This window comes from Trachymyrmex cornetzi, unplaced genomic scaffold (assembly GCF_001594075.2).
Source record: "Trachymyrmex cornetzi isolate Tcor2-1 unplaced genomic scaffold, Tcor1.1 scaffold454, whole genome shotgun sequence".
NCBI classification, from domain to species: domain Eukaryota; kingdom Metazoa; phylum Arthropoda; class Insecta; order Hymenoptera; family Formicidae; genus Trachymyrmex; species Trachymyrmex cornetzi.
The window spans coordinates 1,194,356-1,215,597 of record NW_017299334.1 but is presented as its reverse complement, the minus strand read 5'-3'; the positions used below and the strand labels follow the sequence as shown (position 1 = coordinate 1,215,597).

The 21,242-nt window shown below is 33.6% G+C and overlaps 2 protein-coding genes across 2 annotated transcripts in view; one reads left to right on the top strand and one right to left on the bottom strand.

The window, feature by feature from the left end:
• The first annotated feature begins 17 nt into the window (after positions 1 to 17).
• LOC108764845 (PAR-domain protein 1) overlaps positions 18 to 21,242 on the top strand; it is a 91,859-nt gene continuing 70,634 nt past the window's right edge. The window contains exon 1 of the mRNA XM_018513243.1: positions 18 to 286. Coding sequence (XP_018368745.1) covers positions 199 to 286 — 88 coding nt within the window. The 5' untranslated portion in view covers positions 18 to 198. The remainder of the gene's footprint in view (positions 287 to 21,242) is intronic.
• On the bottom strand, positions 14,411 to 16,473 carry LOC108764805 (luc7-like protein 3). The gene is made up of 3 exons (XM_018513194.1): positions 16,361 to 16,473; positions 15,938 to 16,142; positions 14,411 to 14,948 (listed from the first exon to the last, which is right to left on the bottom strand). The coding sequence occupies exons 2-3, from the start codon at positions 16,138 to 16,140 to the stop codon at positions 14,411 to 14,413; spliced, it is 741 nt and encodes a 246-aa protein (XP_018368696.1). The 5' UTR covers positions 16,141 to 16,142; positions 16,361 to 16,473.

Genomic DNA, 21,242 nt, shown 5'->3' with positions numbered 1-21,242 from the left:
CCGCTCCGCTCCGCGCCGCGCCGCGTCGCGCCGCGCCGATCCGCCCCGCGGTCCGCTCCGTTCCGTTCCGTGCCGTGCCTTCTCTCTAATCCTATCTACACTACTCGTGCGCGGTGTGTGCCATCGAGTGTGTCTCCGCGTGTGCGCTGCGGCAGGCCCGAGGTGTGCGCTTGTAGGCTTCGTGGCGCAGTGCGTGAAATGAGTGACAAGGACCGCTCCTCTCCCACCCTCGTCGAAAACAGTCTCAAGTCGCTGCTCGACCAGCCCAGCATATTCCCGCTGATCGGTAAGTGTTGCTCGCCGGTTCGCGCCGATTGTGCGCGAGTAATTCTGACTGAGAGTCCGCATTTACACGCGCGATCGTACGACGTTGATCTGGCATGCGAAATGCGCGGCTCTCCACGGTCGCGTTCCGATCCTACGTGCGTTCTCCGAGGCGGACTCCGCTCGGGCAGCTTCCTCTCCTCGCTCTTTCCACCTGTCCTCGAGCGTTCCGCGACGTTCGTCACTTGACGGAATCTGTCTCACGGCTTTTCATCCCGAGGAAACGCGCGTGATGTTTCCCCGAAAGATCCTCGTCGTCGTTCGCCGGTTGCGCAGCGCGTGATTTTTCCATGGTCCGTGCTCGCACCCGGTACTTATAATACACGTCTCGATCGTTTTGGAAAAAATAAAAAATTAAAGAATGAAAGGGGGAGGAATAATTCCTACTTCAAAATTCGCGCAAACACGCCGGCTACCACAGCGCGGACTGGCGGCGATCACGCGAGCGCACGGTATGCGCAGCACGTTCGTCGTCAATTCGAATATATTTCGATGCGATCGCATTTGAATTTCGAGTTCGACAGCGCGCTCGCATATCTCCGCGCGCAGTGTGCTATAGGAGACTCACGCTTTTTCCTATTATCAGGCCGCGCGACTGCCAAGGAGGGCCAAAGTGCAAAGGGCGAAAACGCGAAACGGGCGAAGAGGGGGGGAGCGAGAGAGAGAGAGAGAGAGAGAGAAGAGGGAGAGAGTGGGACAGATAGAGGGACGGAGAAAGAGTGGAGTCATGGAGGACAACGAGCGTGTGTTCGTGCGATCGTCGTCATTGCGCCGACGCTGTCGGTCTGCCGATTAACCTCGTTTAAGACCCCGTGGCGCACCACGTGATACTGTCAGCCTTACCTCGCCCCGAAGCAGACCCAACCTACACGCTCGATTCCGCTCCGTACGGTAGAGCGAGCGTGAAGAGACTAATCTTGCACGACGTGTGGCCGAAAAGGTCGAGGAAGCCATATGATAGCAGTTCTTATAGCCTGTTCCACAAGAGTAGGCGCGAAAGAAATCGAGATCGCTGAATTATAAGTGATCGACGGGAATTCGTCTTACAAAGTTACGAACCCCTCATCTTTGGAATTAGGAACTGGACCGAAACGTTTTGAATTTTTTCCCTTCCATTCCTTCGTTTTCATTTCGTGAAAAGAAATAGTCAAGTTTTTGAGTTAGGAGCGAATTTGAGAATAAATTCTCTTTTTCTTGTTAAGCATTCTTACATTGTAATATTACTTCACGATGTAAAAGTAATTAAAGAGATTATTAAAAAGATTTTTAATTCAATCGCTTGAGGAACAAAATGATGTAATATAGGAAGATCAATTAGGAAAGAGGAAAAATAAATCAAACATTTTTTATTTCTGATTTCGGAGATGAGAAACTCGGTTATGTATAATATATTTTTCTACAATTATTTTTAAACAGAGTTCCGCGGCTACCATGTTTTCGATTTTAGTTATTTAACAGACAAAAATTCGGAATTCTTTTTTATTTTTGTAAAGAACTGTAGAACTAATAGAAAAATGCTATTAAAACTGTCATTATTTTACTAATATGAAAGAATAATGACAGTCCCAGCAGTATTTTTCATAGTTTTACAGTTCCTCATAAAAATAAAAAAGAATTCTGTATTTTTTATACTAAAAAACCAAAATTGAAAAAATTGTAATCCGAACTCTGTTTAAAAATATTGTAGAATATAGATCTCTGCTAATACTAACGAAAAATGTTGCTGGAATTACGATATACAATATTATCAGTACTACACTTTTTCTCCAAGTGCTGTCTTTTATACAGAGTGTTAAAAAAATTCGTTCAGCATTTACATAGGTGATACGTATCATGCTGAATAAAAAAGCTTTAGTGAACATAGATCGAAAACTCAATCTTTCTATAAACAATTTTGTATGTTAATATCAACTGATTCTTATTACCTCTTCTACTTGTTGCATATGACATGAAAAGAAAAAAAATTGAGATAAGTAGCCTATTTGGAAGGATTACAAGTTCGATATAAAATGATCTTCCATAATATCCATCCAATCATAATCGTCGATTGATATCATCTTACTGTTGAAGTTTTTCATTATAAAATGTGTATGGAAATTGAATAGGAATATTCAAAACGATTTTTAAACAGTTTATTAAAGTTTTTTTTATTTAATGTAGTGTGTACTGTCTACCAAACAATGTAGAATGCTTTTTTGTGAACACTCCATATATATCTTATCTCTTATTTGTAATTGTTGCATTAATCTCTAATTTCTTACTTCTAATATTTAATCTTAGTTCTAATATTTTTCCATTGTACGCAGGGCAACAAATATAAAACTAGGCTAAAACAATACTCTAAAAAAAAGTTATCCAATAAAATCAATTTACATTTACTCATTGCATTTACGATTAGCATTGCATTGTTTATTAATTTTCTCATTCGATAATTTACTGTAATAAGCATCTCCTCTATTTCTTTTACATAGAAAAAAAGCATTAACAAGTCGTATGTCAATAAACCGAAGCGCAGAGAATTCACGGTTTATGAAAAAATAAATGAATTATAAAACTCTGGTACACACAAGGATTCATTTTGTGAAGTTATACCGCAAAGCGAAATCAATTGCTCTTAATCTGTCTATTTTTTCCGGCTAATTATGGATCGCGTTTTCCAGGAAACGATGCACCGTTTGATGTAAGTTACAATCGGATGATGTAATTTTTGCAATGCGCAATTTGTTTCGTTATGAACGATGCTAGTTACATAGTCGAATGGGAAGTAACTCGTTATGTTGACTCAGGAAACTGTCCCCAATTTACTACCTCACTGAATCGGATTATTAATGCAATGCAGATTAAATAATTAGTACGAAAACGTGAATGCATGCGTGCAAGGGAGATACGTCAATCGCTTGAATTTTTTTGCTCCGGCTAATTATATACCATATACATATATTGCACCTTTCCACCAGTTAGATAACAAAGTCGAATTGCTTTCTCGATTACGCAAAATACGATTACTTGGAATGGACTCGAATCTCGTTTCGGAGATCAAAACGAATAAACAAAATAATACCGTTTTTATAAGGCTTCTGTTCGCTCACCACTATTAGATTGTGACGTCAGAAGCGAGAAAATGTACAATAAAAATTCTTGCATAATAATTAATATGAAAATATATTTCAATAAAACGACACTAACAATCGATAAGAACCGTAATAAGAATAGACTGCGCATTCCTATGAAGTTGTCACTATTTGTTTAGAAAGAATAAAATAGCTTGAATTATCCCTCTTTTTTCTTTCTTTATCTCTCTTAAAGCAATGAATTAAAGATAGATGCTCAATTCTTTCTGACAGATGCTAAAAACGAGGAACGTGCAGCAGTCTATACTTATTACGTTTACGGATAGAAGCGGCTCGTAAAATATACCGAGGACTCTCCTTTTATTTCGTTAATAAATAACTATACACATTTCTCTGGAAATGAATTATGCATAATCAAACGAAATAAGCTATGTTCACAGCTATGGCAAGCTGTCAGATGTATAGAAATTTATGATTCAATTTTTCTCCGAAACAAGGAGATAGTTTTCGATATATTTTATAAATCCGTTCTGTCGATTGCAAATATTGTTTTATATATTGAAAAATATTTCTATTCAAATATAATTTGAAACAATTTTTATTGCATGTTTTCTCTCGCTTCTGAAGTTATACAATTTGATATAGTATAATGATGAATGAACAGGGGATCTTAATTACTTTTTTTTTTATAAGCAGTGCTTATTAGACAGTTCGATGATTGATTAATCTTATCTTTTATGTATTCTCGTTCACATTATTCTCCACGACACGCAAAACTTTCGGCGCAGAAATAAACTGCCTCTAGAATAATTCGGCCTCGAATTCAATTGGCACTCTGTTCACGCTGCCACGCATTCAAGTTTGGGGGGAAAAATGTCATCGCGATATCTTCTCGCGATAAAAGATACTATGTGGCTGCAAACACGCATGATATATCACGACAGTAAAGTAAGGCTTCGCGTTACTTTTTGATACTGCAACGTCGTAAGAATAAATCCTTTCATCCACGCACGCGGTTGTAGCCACGGCGGCGCGATTCTATTTATTTTCAGTATTACGACATCGCAGCGTTAAGCTCTTACGATTTGTATTGTGACAGCGATGTCGTACATATCACATGAAAATGCAATGATTTTTTTTGGTAACTTTAGTATACTATTATTTCTTTTTTACATCATATAAGGGATTCCAAGCCATGTGCCATTTTTTACTCTTACACTCCAAACCAAAAGTTTAGAAACACTTTTTTAAAAATTGACACTTTTGAAATTATTTATTCAAATATCCATAATATTGTTTCTTTTTAGATCTAATTATAATATTTTAGATGTAATGACTATTATTGGATCTGAAAAATTATGGTAAAAAATACATTGTTGTGGGTGGATGTTTGAGTAAGTAATCTTCAAAATATCAATTTTTAAAAAGTCCAGAAAAAAATGACGTTATTCATCGCCATTTTGACGTCATTTCTACGTAAAAGCTGGGGTGTTTTCAAACTTTTGGCTGCATTGAAAAAAGAGTCGGGTAATAACTCGATTTGGTTAATGTAACCAAAAATAATATTAAGTAATTGAGAGGATGGGCGGAATAAAGGCCTAATTACAAAATCGTGATATTAATAAAAATTAAAATAACTTGTTACATTTTTATTATACTCAAATGGGTACAATATCAAATAAATTTATGTAATGTCTTTAAGAAGTTACATGTTACAATACTTCTTTATTACGATAAATGTAATAAAATGTTACATAAAAAAGCTAATCACCGGAAAAAGCCTAAGTAAAATTGTGCTTTTATTCCGCCCGTCCTCAATTATTACCAAATGGTTGGTTATATTATGTTTAATAATTCTTACATATTCATAGAAAAGTGAAATTATTCTTGGTTATATTAACTGAATATTTGATTCAAATTATTTCTCTCAACGTTTAATAGCTATTACCAGAGTTTTCTTAGAGTGGAGTATATATCTAATAAGCCACGAAAACAAAATGACAAAATTGGTAATTATACAAATTAATATCCTGAATTGTATACCCAAGGTAACAAGGTGACGTTTTAATGACATCTTATTGACGTTAAAAGCGTTATTTGATGTCACTTTGCGTCTTGGGATGATCATACGCAGAAAGTTGGACTTCTAAACGCGGCCAACAGTCAGAAAAATTTGAATTGATATAAATGAGTGTGAATTCAGTGGGGTGTAACAGAACCCAATGCTCGTAGTTTAGGATTAAGCTACTGGTCTACTGGGCGATATTACATTATGCGGAGACGTGCACAAGACGCGCCGAGACCTCCCGAAGGGACGCGGCAGACTGCACCTCGTATTTATGCCGATCAATATGAGGGATATAAACGAGAGTAATAGTAGAAGGGCAAAGAGCCGGGGAAGGCCCCAGACTTTCCAATTCGGCCAATTACGCCGTATAATGGCATACCTCCGTTTCTCTATCTTTTGATTGTTCCCACAGGTTCTACCGTATCTTCACATCGTTGTTTGCTTTTTCTACTGACAATTTTGCCTGGCTCTTTTCTCTCTGCAAATTCATTGCATAATGTAAACATTTCTCAAACACATTCAATTAAGAATCACCGTAGTTAATTAAAATTAATTGGGGTAGAGTTTATCGTTTATTTCAAGATCCTGCTTCTAAACCTCGTACGTTAGTGATGTTTGCTTAATTAATTACACTGTGGCACAAAATTTGATCTTTTTTGTCACATGAATGAAAATAATAGTCATTTTCAATGTATTTTTGCGTGAACACGGATCTGTTGGCAAAAGTTGATAAAAAAATAATGTCAAAGAGGTAAAAAAAGTGAGGTGACCTCCTTCGATACCATTTTTCTCAAAATTTTGATGTGAGTCATTTTTTGTCAACGAATTCATATTCAACACGTAAAAATATGTCGATTATTCACATTTATATGATAAAAAAAAGGACAAATTTTGTTGAATAATACATGTTATATGAAAAAAGAATTATTTTCAAATTGCTATATTTCGGAAACAAAAAATCATATCGAAACGAATCAAAATTCATTTTAAAGTTACAAGTTAATGCTTTCATGTGGCATTTATGTAGTTGGTGCTACAATGTCTTGAAAATTTTTTAAATGATTGTTCTTTGCCTTTTTAATGTCATTTTGCTGAAAATTGTGACGTGATAGTCAACTTTTGCCAAAAGACTCGTGTTCGGTACGCAAAAATACGTCGGAAATGATTACACTCGTACGACAAAAACAGTTAAATTTTGTCTCATCGTTATTAATCTATATATACTAAAAATAATGGTAAGAATATTTTTATTTTAAAATGCATGCGCAATTGTTTGTAATATGTAATCGAAAGGATGAAAGAATGGTCATTTTTATCTGCTTTTTTGGCTCGAATAAAAGATTGACATACTGTTTGCTTCGATCCTATATGCTTGTGAGTGATCGATGTCACTTATGGTCACTGTCGCAGACGTCATCGTTAGTGACCCGGCGACGAGAAATACAAGCCGGCAAGTAGACGCCGATAAGTCGCGTGCGAAGCGCCGTTTCATTTTTCATTCACTTTCCTACGATCGATATACTTGTGTCGCTCGTACTCTGTCGTTTCGTCGTAAGACGGACTATAGAATCACGCATATATCAATAAAACATACATAAAGCAAATGAATATAGCTTGCTATTATTGTGTTGCTTAGAGTCATTCTTGAGCTATTATTACGCTAATGCTATTTATAATTTTTGTTTCGTGCCAGAAGATAAAGTAATTATAAAAAAGCATTTCCAATAAATATACGCCTATATATATAGAGAAAGAGGATACAACTTTTAATATCGCGATTTCTTTTATCTTAGCTATCTTAAATTATATTCATAGCGTGTCTGTGATGTGATCAGAAAAACCAACATGTGTTACCGCTGTATATATATAATAAAATGAGAACCTCATCATATTTCATTTTTGAGGCTATCAATCATTATCATTAGCAATTGAAAAAATAGCTTTTGCGTCTTTATTTTTCATCCACTTTGCAGTGTCACTTTCTCGAACCTTCATCATTAATCTTAAAAAGATAAAAAATGTTTAATATCGGTTCCATTTTTATTAAAGTTAGAGTTAAGAGATTTTAATACCATTTAAACCCCAATAAGCATCAAGTAACACACATAACATCAATGTTATAATTTCATACTCAAAAACGTAATTATCACAATATGTGTTATATTACATTTATATTGTTGAGTGTGAAATTATAATTGATGTTATGTTATGAAAAAGGGACACACACAATATAAAGTCTAAAATCGGGGCATAAGACGCCTTAATTAAAACATCTTTAGGCAGTTTTTTGCAAAAATGTTTTTAAAATATCCTTAAGATGTCTTAAATCGATTTTAAGACTTCGTGTTGTTTGGTAAGTGTTGTTTGTCAGTATTCATTCGACAGAATTGTATAATGATTTGATAGGTATGGTCAAGGTCATTGAATTGTTATCGCAACGCGATAATGACGTGTTTCAGGTAGAACGTAGAAATGTTCCGCGCCAATATATGAGATCGTTTTACAATATGAAAGTAAAATTATGGTTTATGGTTCGCGATAATGGTATCGAGTGCCAAAGACTTTGTATATTTGAGTGTATCTCTCGCTTTTGGTATAAATTATCGGCAGATGAACCGCGTCGAAGGTTTAGCACCGGTATTACGATCCGTTCCTCTACGATGGTTCGTGCTCTTTCACAATATGTTGAACGATTATTTTTGGTGTGCCAGGACCGTACACACGTCAATCCATTTGATGGATAGGCTGGAAGACCAGAAAAGAGTACCGGCAACTTGAACATGCCTCGCCACGGTCGAGTTATATTTCTCATGCGACTCTAAGCTGAGGAAATAATCTCCGCGCGATCTATTATAATATTTAATTTATATGTTTTATGACAATTATGTCAATTAATTTTCGCTCCTTCGATTTCTTAGTTATTATTATTCCTACATATGATAAAATTTGTGTTTATATCTTCACTAAATTTTTTTTAATAATCTATTAAAAATATCGTTATCTGATAACGATTTTGGTAATTTTGACGAGAGGTATCTATTTTTTAGGCATACCCTGCTTTGGCGAAACTGTCGCACGAGATCATTTTCGGTTTTATTAATATAATAGAACAAGAAATAATTGGCTCGCGACGCATGTACTTCCGCAATCGTTTTTCGAGTAACATATAATGGTTATAATAGTGCCAACTTTATGGTGCACCAGATGCTGCCTGGTTCCAAGTTGGCTCTAGCATCTGTCATTTGCCGACAGTCGGTTTTCGATGCCGTTTAAATCGTTCGAACGTACGAAGATCAAGGTAAAGGTTAATTACTTCGTTTCTCGTCAACAATTTCTAGGATCGCGTCTCGTAAAAATGTAATCTGCTGAATTAAAACAAGTAGACAGAAATTCATTTTTTATCGAGATACTAATCTCCAGTGTCTCTCGTCTCTCTTCGCGATTGTAATTAGCTGAAAGAATTCTTATACTTTTCATTATTCTATTTATTTTATTATAACAAAATTAATTTAATCCTTTAGACTTAAAGCGTTGCGTGTAATGATGAATTGTTTTGTTTTATTATACATTAGATAAAACAATCATTCGCTATCGCTATTATTTGCCGTTCAAACATTCGAATTCAGCTTTGTAGAATAATTTCCTGTCCATTCTCCTAAATCCATTAATTTTTTGCCATGATAGAGCGACAATGATATCGTATAACAGTTATTCAATATATCAAACAATTATTCACAAAGTTATTTCGTATGTTTCACTATTATTATCCGCAGACCAATTGGAGAGATTATTTGTCGAGCCTTATGCATCTCTAACTTCAAGGTCCCTCGCGATATCTGCGAGACTTGACAAGCGTTTAGCACTGTGCGATTTCACTCGTTAGCACGTGTCGCTCGATTCTCGTCGAGGTACTCATCCGAAAATTTTTCTAATGGTGACAGATGTAGGAGACTGTGGAAAAGTTATTTTCTGACATACTAATTGTAAAATGTGTCGTAATTGTAAGTTGAAATTCTCAACAAGAATTTCCCAATTATAACGAATAACGAGGGGGTAACCATTTAATGCAATCGTGGAACAGAATGCTCGAAATCATTATAAAATTTATATAAAATCTCTATGTATAATCCGATAATTACTTATGCACGAGAAATTATTGTATAATATTAAATAAAATCGTATATTTTACCAAATTACTTCATAGTAATGAAAAAAATTATTTGTAATTGGATGAAATCATGTAATCTGTGGGACAATATTTTAGCTAGTGATTACTCCCTCGGCGAATTAATAAGCTTATTCTTTTTTTTTTTTTTCAATTCTTTCACGACTTACGATTTAGCTTATGTCGCTAGGAAATTGTAGGTACATGGAATAATAAAGTTATCAACGGTGGAATATAAAGTGTTCCAGTTTCAACGATAGTATTAATTTAGATAAGTCTTAATGTTCCTACGTCTCAGGTAAATATGCACGCTGCACGCGTTAAAGATGTGAATTTTAAGTAAGTGATAAGAGATTATAGCGAGAGAGAGAGAGATATTTGTTGCATTAAATTATCTACTTTAATTGAAAAGATAAAACATTAGTAAAATTAATTAATATCCCTATTACATGGAAAAAATAATTTTGTTGAAAGATCTAAATTTTGCTGCATACAAATCTGAAAAATAATTTTATTGGACCATCAAAATAATTTTGTTGGAAACTGGTTGTTAAAATGTCAAAATTTTTTATTGCTCATCATTTTTCAGTTTTTTAGTCTCAGCATTATATCACTTTTTTTAGTCTCAGCATAATTATTTTCATGGTCCAATAAAATTATTTTCAGATATTCAGCAAAAATTTAGATTGTTCAGTAAAATTGTTCTCTTTGTGTATTCGAACGACCCATGATTTTTTCCAAAACGATCCTCTTCTACCTTTGGTTAGAAATTCAGGCTGTCGAGACCGATCGCTTGTGGCCTGGCGTGGCCTCCAAGCGAGTACCGCTTTTCTGGCAACCTGCCAGAACTTATGCCAGGTTTCAACATACCGGCCGACATGAGTATTTTCGGTTTCGCGGCGAAACGACGACGGCCTGTCTCTCTTTCTGTCTTTTCCCGCGTCTCTCTATCCGTCCCTCTTTCGATACGCTTCTTTGAGGGAAAACGAAGGGACTGCTATTAGATCGACAAGTAGACGAATGGTGTTTTCGTCGACAAACAACTTCACCAGCGATCCGAACCAGTTAGTTCAATTTTCGATGCTGCAGTCCAGAAGTCTTGTTTACTATTCTTCGTTTTATACAGGGTGTCCTAGGAGAAAAGGTCAATATTCTGAGAGGTAATGGTATCTATTATTTTAAGTAAAAATGTTCATATAAATGTGTCCTATTCTGAACGGTTTCTGAGATAATTTGAGAACAATGAAATTTTTGAAAATTTATTATAAGATTCAAAAAATATGTCACTTGATTTAATAAATTACAAAAAGATACGTATTTCTTTCTTTTAACATTAATTTTGTATATTCAGTTTCGAAAACCTATCGAGAATAGGATATACGTTCACATGAATATTTTTGCTTAAAATGATCGATACTATCACCTCTTAAAATATTAATCTTTCCTTCTGAGACACCATGTGTAATATCGAAGTTTGAACTGAAATTATACTGGTTTTCGAACTCCTCCTCTATACGCTGGTCAGACACTTGTCGAAGCACAAGTGTAAATGTTTAATTAGCGTTCGACACGATGGCGACGTTTTATTAGTCTCGTGATAAACCACTTTCATCGCGCTAGTATATATCACTTAATTATCATTGTATCGATGGGATATACGTTCGGCCTTTGGTAGATCTATTTTTTAAGAGTGTAAAAAAATGATAAATATTAATGACAAATATCAAGTATAAAAAGACAAGTAATAATTTAACATTAGAAGTATTAACGTTTCTTACTGAGCACTGAAAGGTTAAATTACCGAAAAGAATAAATTACCGAAAATAAAGAAAGTGATAAATAGACATCGGATTATATGCATTTGCATATTTGCATATAGTCAGCAGCATTTTGCATATAATAATAATTGTTTTATTGAAAGTGCATATTTTTGTATAAAACGCCAAAACTTTTACAAATATAGTAATTTGAAATAGGCGCGTAAAACGCGCACTTTAGAAATGATGGCTGGTATTCATAGTCGGTTCTTATTTCAAGACCGTCTTAAGTAAGATAAAATTAAATAAGATAAGCGTCACAAATTTCAAATTGAAAATTTAGAAAAGTGTATTGTAGTGTATTGTCATAAGAATTATAAATTATAATATAATGTAATTAATTAGTTGTAAACGCTTATGTTTCGTTGATTTTTAAATTCTTATGTTTCGTTGATTTTTCCAATATTTTGCTGTAATTTGTTTAATTTAAAGAGATAATTTGATTTGGATTAGTTCAATTTGACATTAAAGTAATAAAATATATATCTTAAATTAAGTCGTTTCGTTTTTAGTAATGCATATTTTATGCATATTTTGGTCTTTTTTAATACATATTTTAACACTTTGATTATGCATATAATCCGATGTCTAGTGATAAAAAATCAAATATTTCATCAGTCAAAAAAATATAATTATTGAAAAGTCAAAATTCAAAATCCTGTCTTTTACAAGAGAAATGTAATATTGATCTAAAAAATTAAAACATTCAGTAATGACCTTGGTAATTCCAGTGTTAATAACTGGATTCATCAAAAAGAGAGCTTTACAATTGTTGTAAAATTTTTTAATATGTTTTATCGTTAGTTCCTCACTGGAGATCTAAATAAATTAATCATATTAAATAATCTTACAACACAGTTGCAAAGCTCTTTTTTTTGCTAAACGTGCAGCCATTGTCGCTATTCGTTATAAGCATTAATAATAACTCTTCTAAAATATATTTAGTTTTCATATATAGATAGATAAGCAAGCAATAGCTGAGCTAATCCGAATGCAAAGTCATTTATTAACAGTCCTGTCGGCCGGAAATAATAAAAATTATCCTCACTGTTAATCATTATCGTCTGTTAGCTAATCTGTCAATGGTATATAAAGAAAAAGGTATTTATACAAATGTAACTACATATTGAAACGCGAAGCATTAGTATCAAAATAATGTTTCCGTGTTGAAAGTTGATGTAAGTATACAGCAGACTATTTTTAGAGATAAAGATTGCCTTATCAAATTAATCTTGCATAATTATAGACGGTGTTTGATATTGCATATAAACAAAATGTACTGAGAAAAAATGTATTAAATTTTAATAAATAGATATTTATTTGAATAGAAACAGCACTAACTTAATATTTACGGTAAATAAATCTTAGTAAATTTAGTAAATAAATATTTATTAATAATTTAGTAAATAAATATTTACTTAAAAAAAGTCAAATTAAGGGTTTTTGTGTAAAAAATAATTGTGTATTTATATTTAGGAAATATTTAGCTAGTATTATTCAAACAAATACTAAAATTTAGTACATTTTTTCTTGATGTAAAAAATTATTTTTCGGTCGCTTCTTATCGTTTGAACGAAAATTTTTATGTCACTGAACGTATGTTTCTTTGAACGAGGTATGCATAATGTGAATCAATATGATAATGTTCAATAATCCCTCAAGATAATCTTCATGTGAGTTGCGATAAATGACAATTTGAGTTAAATTTGGTGAGTGCACAAGTATAAATATATAGACGCAATATTCAATCAGTAGAATATATATAGAGAGATGACGTCGTTATAGGGACGTAGGAGATTACATTTGAAATTATTGGCTGAAATTATGCAAAGACGATCGTCTACGGAATAATTTTATCGAATCTAAATCAGCTACCTACATCTGAAAATTATTGTTTAAGAAAGCAGAGATCGATTTGGAGATAATCGAAAGAACCTATCTAAAATATCGTCAGCTCGGGAACGTAATTTGCATACGCGTCGCATACGCATGCACTTATCATTCACAGTTGGCGGCGCGGCGGGGCAAAACACACCGTCGCGACGCGTCTTGCGTCTAGTCCTAGAGTTGCTAGGCGAAATAGTCACGCGGTACGCGCATACATGCGTGTGCAGACTCGTCATTAGCACGACTATCATTAGCCGGCAAGGCCGCGTTCAGGGCTGTCGACGGATGGCCACGTACCCCTGCGCTTAGTGCGTCTATTTCTCAGGAGGCTCGGGTTTCACGCTGTGTGACGGACAGCACAATTTCGATTAATCTCACGATCCTGTTTCTTTCCTTCGCGCTGTTACGGTACAAACGGACAAGGAATTAAGAACGCTTGTGTAGAAAGACAATTGTAATAACTAATACAGCGTATACAAAGCGCCAGAGTAAAGAGTACAATATAAATACATAAAATCTCGAAATTTGTGTAGAGATGTAACATGCATATATATATATATATATATATATATCGTAATAACAATTTATATATCTGAAAAATTAAATTTTGATGTCTAGAGATATTTCGTATCGAAAGAACTAGCGAGTAATTTCTTCACTGTGATCTATGCACACATTGGCCGCGTTCAGCAGAATGCTTAACATTTTACAGCTGTTGGAAGTTTCCTTCGTGCCGATTGGATTATAATTTTAGAGATAGAAGAATAATTCTACATTAAAAAATGCTAATGCTCTTTAAATTTTAATAAATATTTGTTTGAATAGCTAGTTAAATATTTACTAAATGCAAACATATATTTCTTTTTGAATCATTAATTCGTGAGTTAATTATCATTTTTTTATTGAGTGAATATTTATTCACTGCAAGTAAATATTTAGTTAATCTTATTGAACAAAATAAGTATTAAGATTTAGTGCATTTTTTCCCAGCTAAGAAAACAGTTGTAAAATAAGTGTTCTGCTGAAAATGCGGTTATTATTCCCAATTCTTGGAAAAAAAATCATTTCTTATTGATTTCTAAATATCGGACGTGTTTAACGTCTGAGAATTTTGAAAAGAGTTTTGTGAGTGTTGTTCGATTGAATGCACGGATGCAGAAGATTCGCTTTTGTGAGGATCCTCTTTTCTGTCGGTGTCGTTTCTTGGAGACTCCGGAGACGTCGCCTCCATTTGCATCTCGCTAGGATTAGCGCGTGTTCTAGCTCTTACTCCTCTTCTACTTCTGCTTCGTGTTCTCCTCCTTCGACGTCTGCGAGAGGTACGTCTGCCCCTCCTCGATCTGGCGCGTGATCTGCGTGGTCTGCGGCGGCGACTTCTTCCTCTTCTTCGCCTAGTTCTGCTTCTCCTTCTCCTCTCCCTCTTTTTCCTCTCCATCTCTCTCCTCTCCCTCTCCTTCCTTTCCCTGTAATATCTCCTTCTCCTCGCCTTCTCTCTTTTCCTTTTTCTCACGCCGAATCGCCATGGTTGTGCTGGACAAGGTTCCATCACTCCGTCACCCGTGCCATTCCCTAACGAGAGCTGTCTGAGGTAGTCGTGATCGCACGAATAGTATCCTCTAAGAAGAACGTCAGAATGTTTTAGTATCATAGTAATCACTATTTAATAAATTATTAGGTGTTAAACTTAATTCCTGCCGTTTTTCGTATCCAAAATTGATTTGTTTCGAAGGGAAATACCTTAATCAAAGTATTATTAATAAAGTATTATTAATTAGTGATAAAGTAGAAAATGGAGGAAATTACTTTGATTAAGGTTTTCATTCATCTTTCCTTCGAAACAAATCAATTTTGGAGACGAAAAACGGCAGGAATTAAGTTTAACACCTGATATCATAAATCATTACAGTTGCCTTCGCATTTGACATCCTAGAACTTTTGTCAGAAAAGACTTAGATATAAATATCGAGCAAAACGCGTACCGAGCGTACTACAAACAGCAGAATTCTTTTCTTAAATATATATATTTAATTACTCATAGTATTCAGAGGTCAGACTTAAAGTCTTCTTAATGACTTTAAGTGAATGAAATTAAGTGTCTTCATCAACGTATGTTACATTACATCAACTACATAGGGTGTGACACCGCATGGTTACTTGATCGAGTAAATATTGTGTACGTAACACGATCAAAATATTTTTTTTATGAAGTGGGTCACGTATTGCCCTCGTAATTGTGACATAATCTATTGCGCTTTATTTTTGACCCAGTGGCTTTATCATTGGCATATTGATAAGCGAGTTTTTGTACTGCAGAAAACATAACATCGTAAATATGTCCAAAGTATTACGCGAGACTTGATGCCTCTCTCGTAATTTCTCATAATTCTCGAGAAGTCAAAACGTAGCACTTAATTTCCAAGATAACTTCCGTGAATAAAAAGTTTAGTGTTAAACTTGTCTAATTGAATATTAAAAATAATGTCAATGCAAATTGTGTAATCTAGCATAACGAGTTTTAAATTAAATACCGAGATAAAAGAAATAAAATTGTTGGAATCACTTAATTATAGATAATTAATGAGAACTTGGAGAGTCAAATTCATACCCCTTTGAACGCTTAAGAATCCTATAAGATAATCCGCGTCGTAAAGCAAATTGGACCTGCCGCTTGATCTCCTCACTAGGAACATTGTACTCCTGGGAAATATAGTTACTAATTTCCCGCGATGTCGAACCTTGTACATCTTGCAACCTACGTATAGCGTTTACAACCAGGGCTTCAACCTTTGGAGTTCGCCTGACGGGCATGTCTACCAATTTTAGCAAATATTCTTTAGCATACTTTGTGTACATAATTGCGTCATCTTGATCAGCTTTATTATTGATACTTATTACTCATCAAAAACGTATGCAAAACCGATGTGAAAGAAGGTGTTATTATTTGCATAAATATTAATTTTGTTAAAAGAATATTTATAGAGGACTTAATGACTTCTAAGAATCTGCTTAGATATAGGAATATCTATACCTGCGTTGCGTAGAACGTGATAGGAATATATTTAATTATACTTCCTTTTCGAGAATACGTATCCATTAGATAAACGTCACTATAAAATGTATATTTAACAATTTTAAATTATTTTAAATTTCCTGCATTTTTTTTACTGATAGTTCTAATTCGGCACGTCAAATTTTCATTGATTTCAACAAAACGGTATCCAAGGGGAATGATCGTCATTCTCGTGATCGCAGTGTCATTGTTTTTCCGATTTTTTAAAATTTAAATATCGCTATTTATAGGTAGATATAAAAACATAATACATAAATGATTCATTACTTTATTATACGTTATAGGATACTAATTACGTAAAATACTCTGAAATGTTATTATGGACTTCATAACAAAGATATCCTCGCAGGAAAGAAATTATGAATTTAGAATAATTTCGCATTTGCCATATGCTCTTTACCGGTTTCCCTTGAACTTTGTTCCTACCTATCTGACATAGACTCGTAATCGAACTTACAATCAAAGTACGGCGATGAAACTCTTCGCGAATATAAATTACAGGCGAATCGAGTATTTGTTTAATGACTAAAATATTTCAAGTTCATTAACAATTGGCACACTTAAATCAATATTTACGTTACCAGTCTGCTAAGCTAACATCAGCGAGAAAAACATTGAAATAAATTATATATTATGCATTTGAATAGGGGTAAATAAATTACCCCTACAAATTAAATTATTTTTATGTAATTCTCTAAATAATTATTATATTTTCTTCTGAGTCTAAATTCTTAGATTCTTAAAATTCCAGATAAAACGGATATTATAATGATTTAATTTGTCACTTAATTAAATCATATTTAGAATGAATCTCGGTAGCATAAAATCATTATTATTACAGGAAGGAAAATATATTATAGGCTAAAATGTCTATTTGTAGCAAGCATTCGCGTTCCTTCATTTTCTTCGTTCCTCTCTCTTTTTCTATCGCGAACAGAAATAAAACAGCGTAAAATGGTACCAGAGTAGCATGTCAGATGTTTGGTGCCGTGACAGTTCAGAATTCTTTTCTTATACCTTTGTAAATATAGTCCTCTTCCGGCTATTTGAATCTTCTGATCAAGGCGATATCGAATTATTGGCTGCGATATTATCTTTCAATATAAACCATCGATATTGGTTATCAATATAATTATATTTTCGCGTGATATATAATTGATATGATAAACACGTATCTTATTTTAGAAATATATTAATATTTTGTATTTTAAGCGACATCAAAATTTATTTTTTATTATAGGATTTCATGTTCTGCATATAATTGGAAGCACACATGTTTAAGTTATCAGCTGATTTTCCTATTACACGATATAGTATTGTAGTACAATAACGAAAGGTAAGTATGCCTTATCACGCGATCGGCGCGACTTATCATCTTATCGATAGTGTTGCAATTATGAGGGCTGCCAGATATAACATGCTTTATTAGATATTATATTGCAAATACAATCAAAGTCATTATGTGCCATTTGACTAAAAAGAAAGAAATATACATCATTTGAAGCGCTTGTTTATCGATATGTATGTGGTTATTTATATATAGTGTCTCAAAATTACCGTGCATTCTTTTTATTTTTAGTAAATTATAAAATTTAAAAACGCGATTTTCTTCCTTAGCTTTATGAAAACAATAGTTTTTTTAAATAACAAATTTTAATTATTTCTTTTTCTTCAATGTAATTTAGTATTTAAAAATCTCCAATTAAATAATCTTGGAACATATTAGTCTATTAGAAAAAAATATATTTCTATTTAATAAATATATAAAATTATATATAATTTTATATAATTACATATAAAATATTTTTTCACGGATATATTTTTTACGTAATTCTAAAATGCATTTTGTGTTATATTTCATAATTTTTTAATTGTACCTCAAGATTTTTGTTAAATTATGAAAGCTTACTACAAATTGTTTCAAGAATTTCTATACGAAAACAAGCGTGAGGAAAATAGTTATTTTCTACATGTATAAATCCTATAAATTCTATATATGTTTTTTTCAATAGTCTCGTGGGCTGATGTATAAAAATTAAATTTGTTTCGAAATAAAAGACGAAAGATCTTACGGTAAATTACGTTAGAGTAAGTTCCTGCAGAGTGCAGCACGGATCGCATATAGACTCTGCTGGCATCTGGTACCGCTTCGAGGAAATTGGTTTCGCCAAAAGTCCGTCATTGATACTATGCTCGCAACGATAACATAGAAATCGTCAATGCCCGAACCTGATAGCTACTCTTTTTTTTTTTAAATCTATTACTCTTTTTTTTATTCTACTCTTGCCCTGATAATATTCAAATGCTATTGATAGTAATTAAAAACTTACACAAAATTAAAAAAAATTCGAAATTAAATAACTAAAAAAAGTAACAAATGTATACAACGATAGATCGTGACAATGGTCTTCTTTAACATACGTCAAAATGCATAAGAAAAATGACAGGAAATTATCTATAAATTGCTAGAGAGACGATATATATGCGTTCTCCAAGCATTCACCTGCGCGTGCAAGGGCACCGGACATACGGATCGCACACATAAACAATTGTAGTCCATCGGTGTGCTATGTACTGCGCGTTTGTCACACGCGACACACACGCACATTCCCGTGCAAATGATGATTACTGCCGGTGTATCAATGTTATGTGCTCAATAGCGATGGAAACTAGCTCCAGCAAAATTTTTACCATATTTGCGCTGCTTATAATTGCGCTCTTATAATTTATTTAACCATATATATTGAATTGGTTGACTTTATTTCACCCAAAATGTAATCCATTTTCTTATTAATATTTTACTTAAAAACTTTTCTCTGGTATTTGATGACTTCGTCTGTTAATGTAAAATCTTTTTTCTAAAAATTTTTTTTATTTTTTTAGAACTTTTATGTTGAACCAAACGATATGAGTGGTTTCTATTTAGCAACCTAAATTGACACATCAGTCTATCGTCATTATGTTTTTTTGAAATTCAGTAAATAACAAAGATGAACCGTCATTTGTGTCGACTTGTGTTTCTAAATGGAAAGTACTCATAATCGTAATAAATTCGAACAGACCAGCAGAATTAAATTCGTTTAGAATTTTAAGCGATTAAATGCATTACGTATATATATATATATATGATTGATACAGTGATTAGAAAATAAATTCTATGTGCTTCAAGTACGCTTCAGAGATAATAATCATCACACGCTCGTAAACTGTGCTATCCGCGCAAAATACATATAGATTCTCCAAACTGACAAGAGTGACAGAGAATTAATTTACCAAGTAGGAAATATTTTTATTATTTCACGACGCACGTGTATAAGTGCACGCCGTTAACGTGTGCCCATTGTTAGCATTTTCGACCTTGCAGCACGCGAGAATGTGCACGGAGAACAATCGGGACGGTCAAGGAGAACTTACTGAATAATCAGCTTCGCGAGGGAAAATGATTACGCTGCCTATGAATGAAAAGAAGGAAGCCATGAATTTCTGATTGCCGTGCACTTTGTAAACACCGTTTCGGAGCGGAGATCACGAATGACGATGTGCCGTCCGTGGACAGGCAAAAACCTTTACCATATTCGTACCGTCACTTCCTGACGGAATTTTGTGATGAAATCGTAACGATCATGGAACAAAGTCTCCAAAATAAGAAAAAAAAAAAGAATTATATCCTTAGAGCAATCAGATGTTTTTTTAATCACTAAATGCCTGATGTCTATTGCACGAACTTTGTGAAAATTAATGGACCCTGGAAGAATCAGGAGCAATATTAACTCTACATTATTTGCATGGTTTTCTTAACGTAATTACTTGTGTATTTCCAACATCCCAACGTCATATCCTAATTTTTATATTGTTCTTTTCGATCATTTATAACTAATCCTAATTAGTACACGCGATGCTATTCTTTACTGTACACAATGAGTCGTTTGTGTTCCAAATTAATTTTCATTACTTTTACAAATATACAAAGATTATTAAGCGATTCCTACATACATTGTAACATTTTTAGAAAGTATTTATAGAATAGAATTGATTCACACTTCAGCATACATAAACTCAGAAGGGGACTTGGTTTACAAAATTTTACTACTTCACATTCATCCAGCCTTTTGTCTACATACTGCGCTAAGCTATACCTAAACTTTCTTTGTATTTATTCCTTCCACGCATTTGGTATTCAAACTATCACAGCCTTATGTACAATACTTTTCTCTATTGCACTTCCATTTACCTATTCTTACCCCGCTACACACACGTCCGTCTTCTCATCTCTTTTACATTCCTACCTTTTTCCTTTCCTGTTCTTTATGCTAAATACTTTCTTTCCGCTCGTCTTTTTTTTCCTCCTCTCTTTCGTCTTTCTTAATTCATTATCTCTATCCTTCCATAATTTCCCTAATATTTTGCTTTTTGTTCTACCTAAATCTTTCTCCCACATCCTCTTTATAATTCTTTCTTTATATATCCTCTCTTAATTCTACAAATCGATCCCTTACTTCCTGACATTCCCTTACACAATGCTCTATACACGCAATCCCTTCTCAAGAATAATACACTTCCAATGGCTCTCCACCAACCAGTGTTTATTTGCTTCTTTCACACTTTAATTTCACCGTTGCTCTAACTCTATCCTCTCTCCTCACTTCATCTAGATTTTTCTTCCTCAGATATCTGAATCTTCTGTCATTTGTCCCTCTTTATATTTTTTATTGTAACATACCTTACTTAATTAAAATTTACGCCGAATATAATAATATGTATAAATAGCATTTATACACGGAAAATTTTATATTAAGTTTTAATACAATTTTAAATTACACTTTACTGTGTCTTATATTTT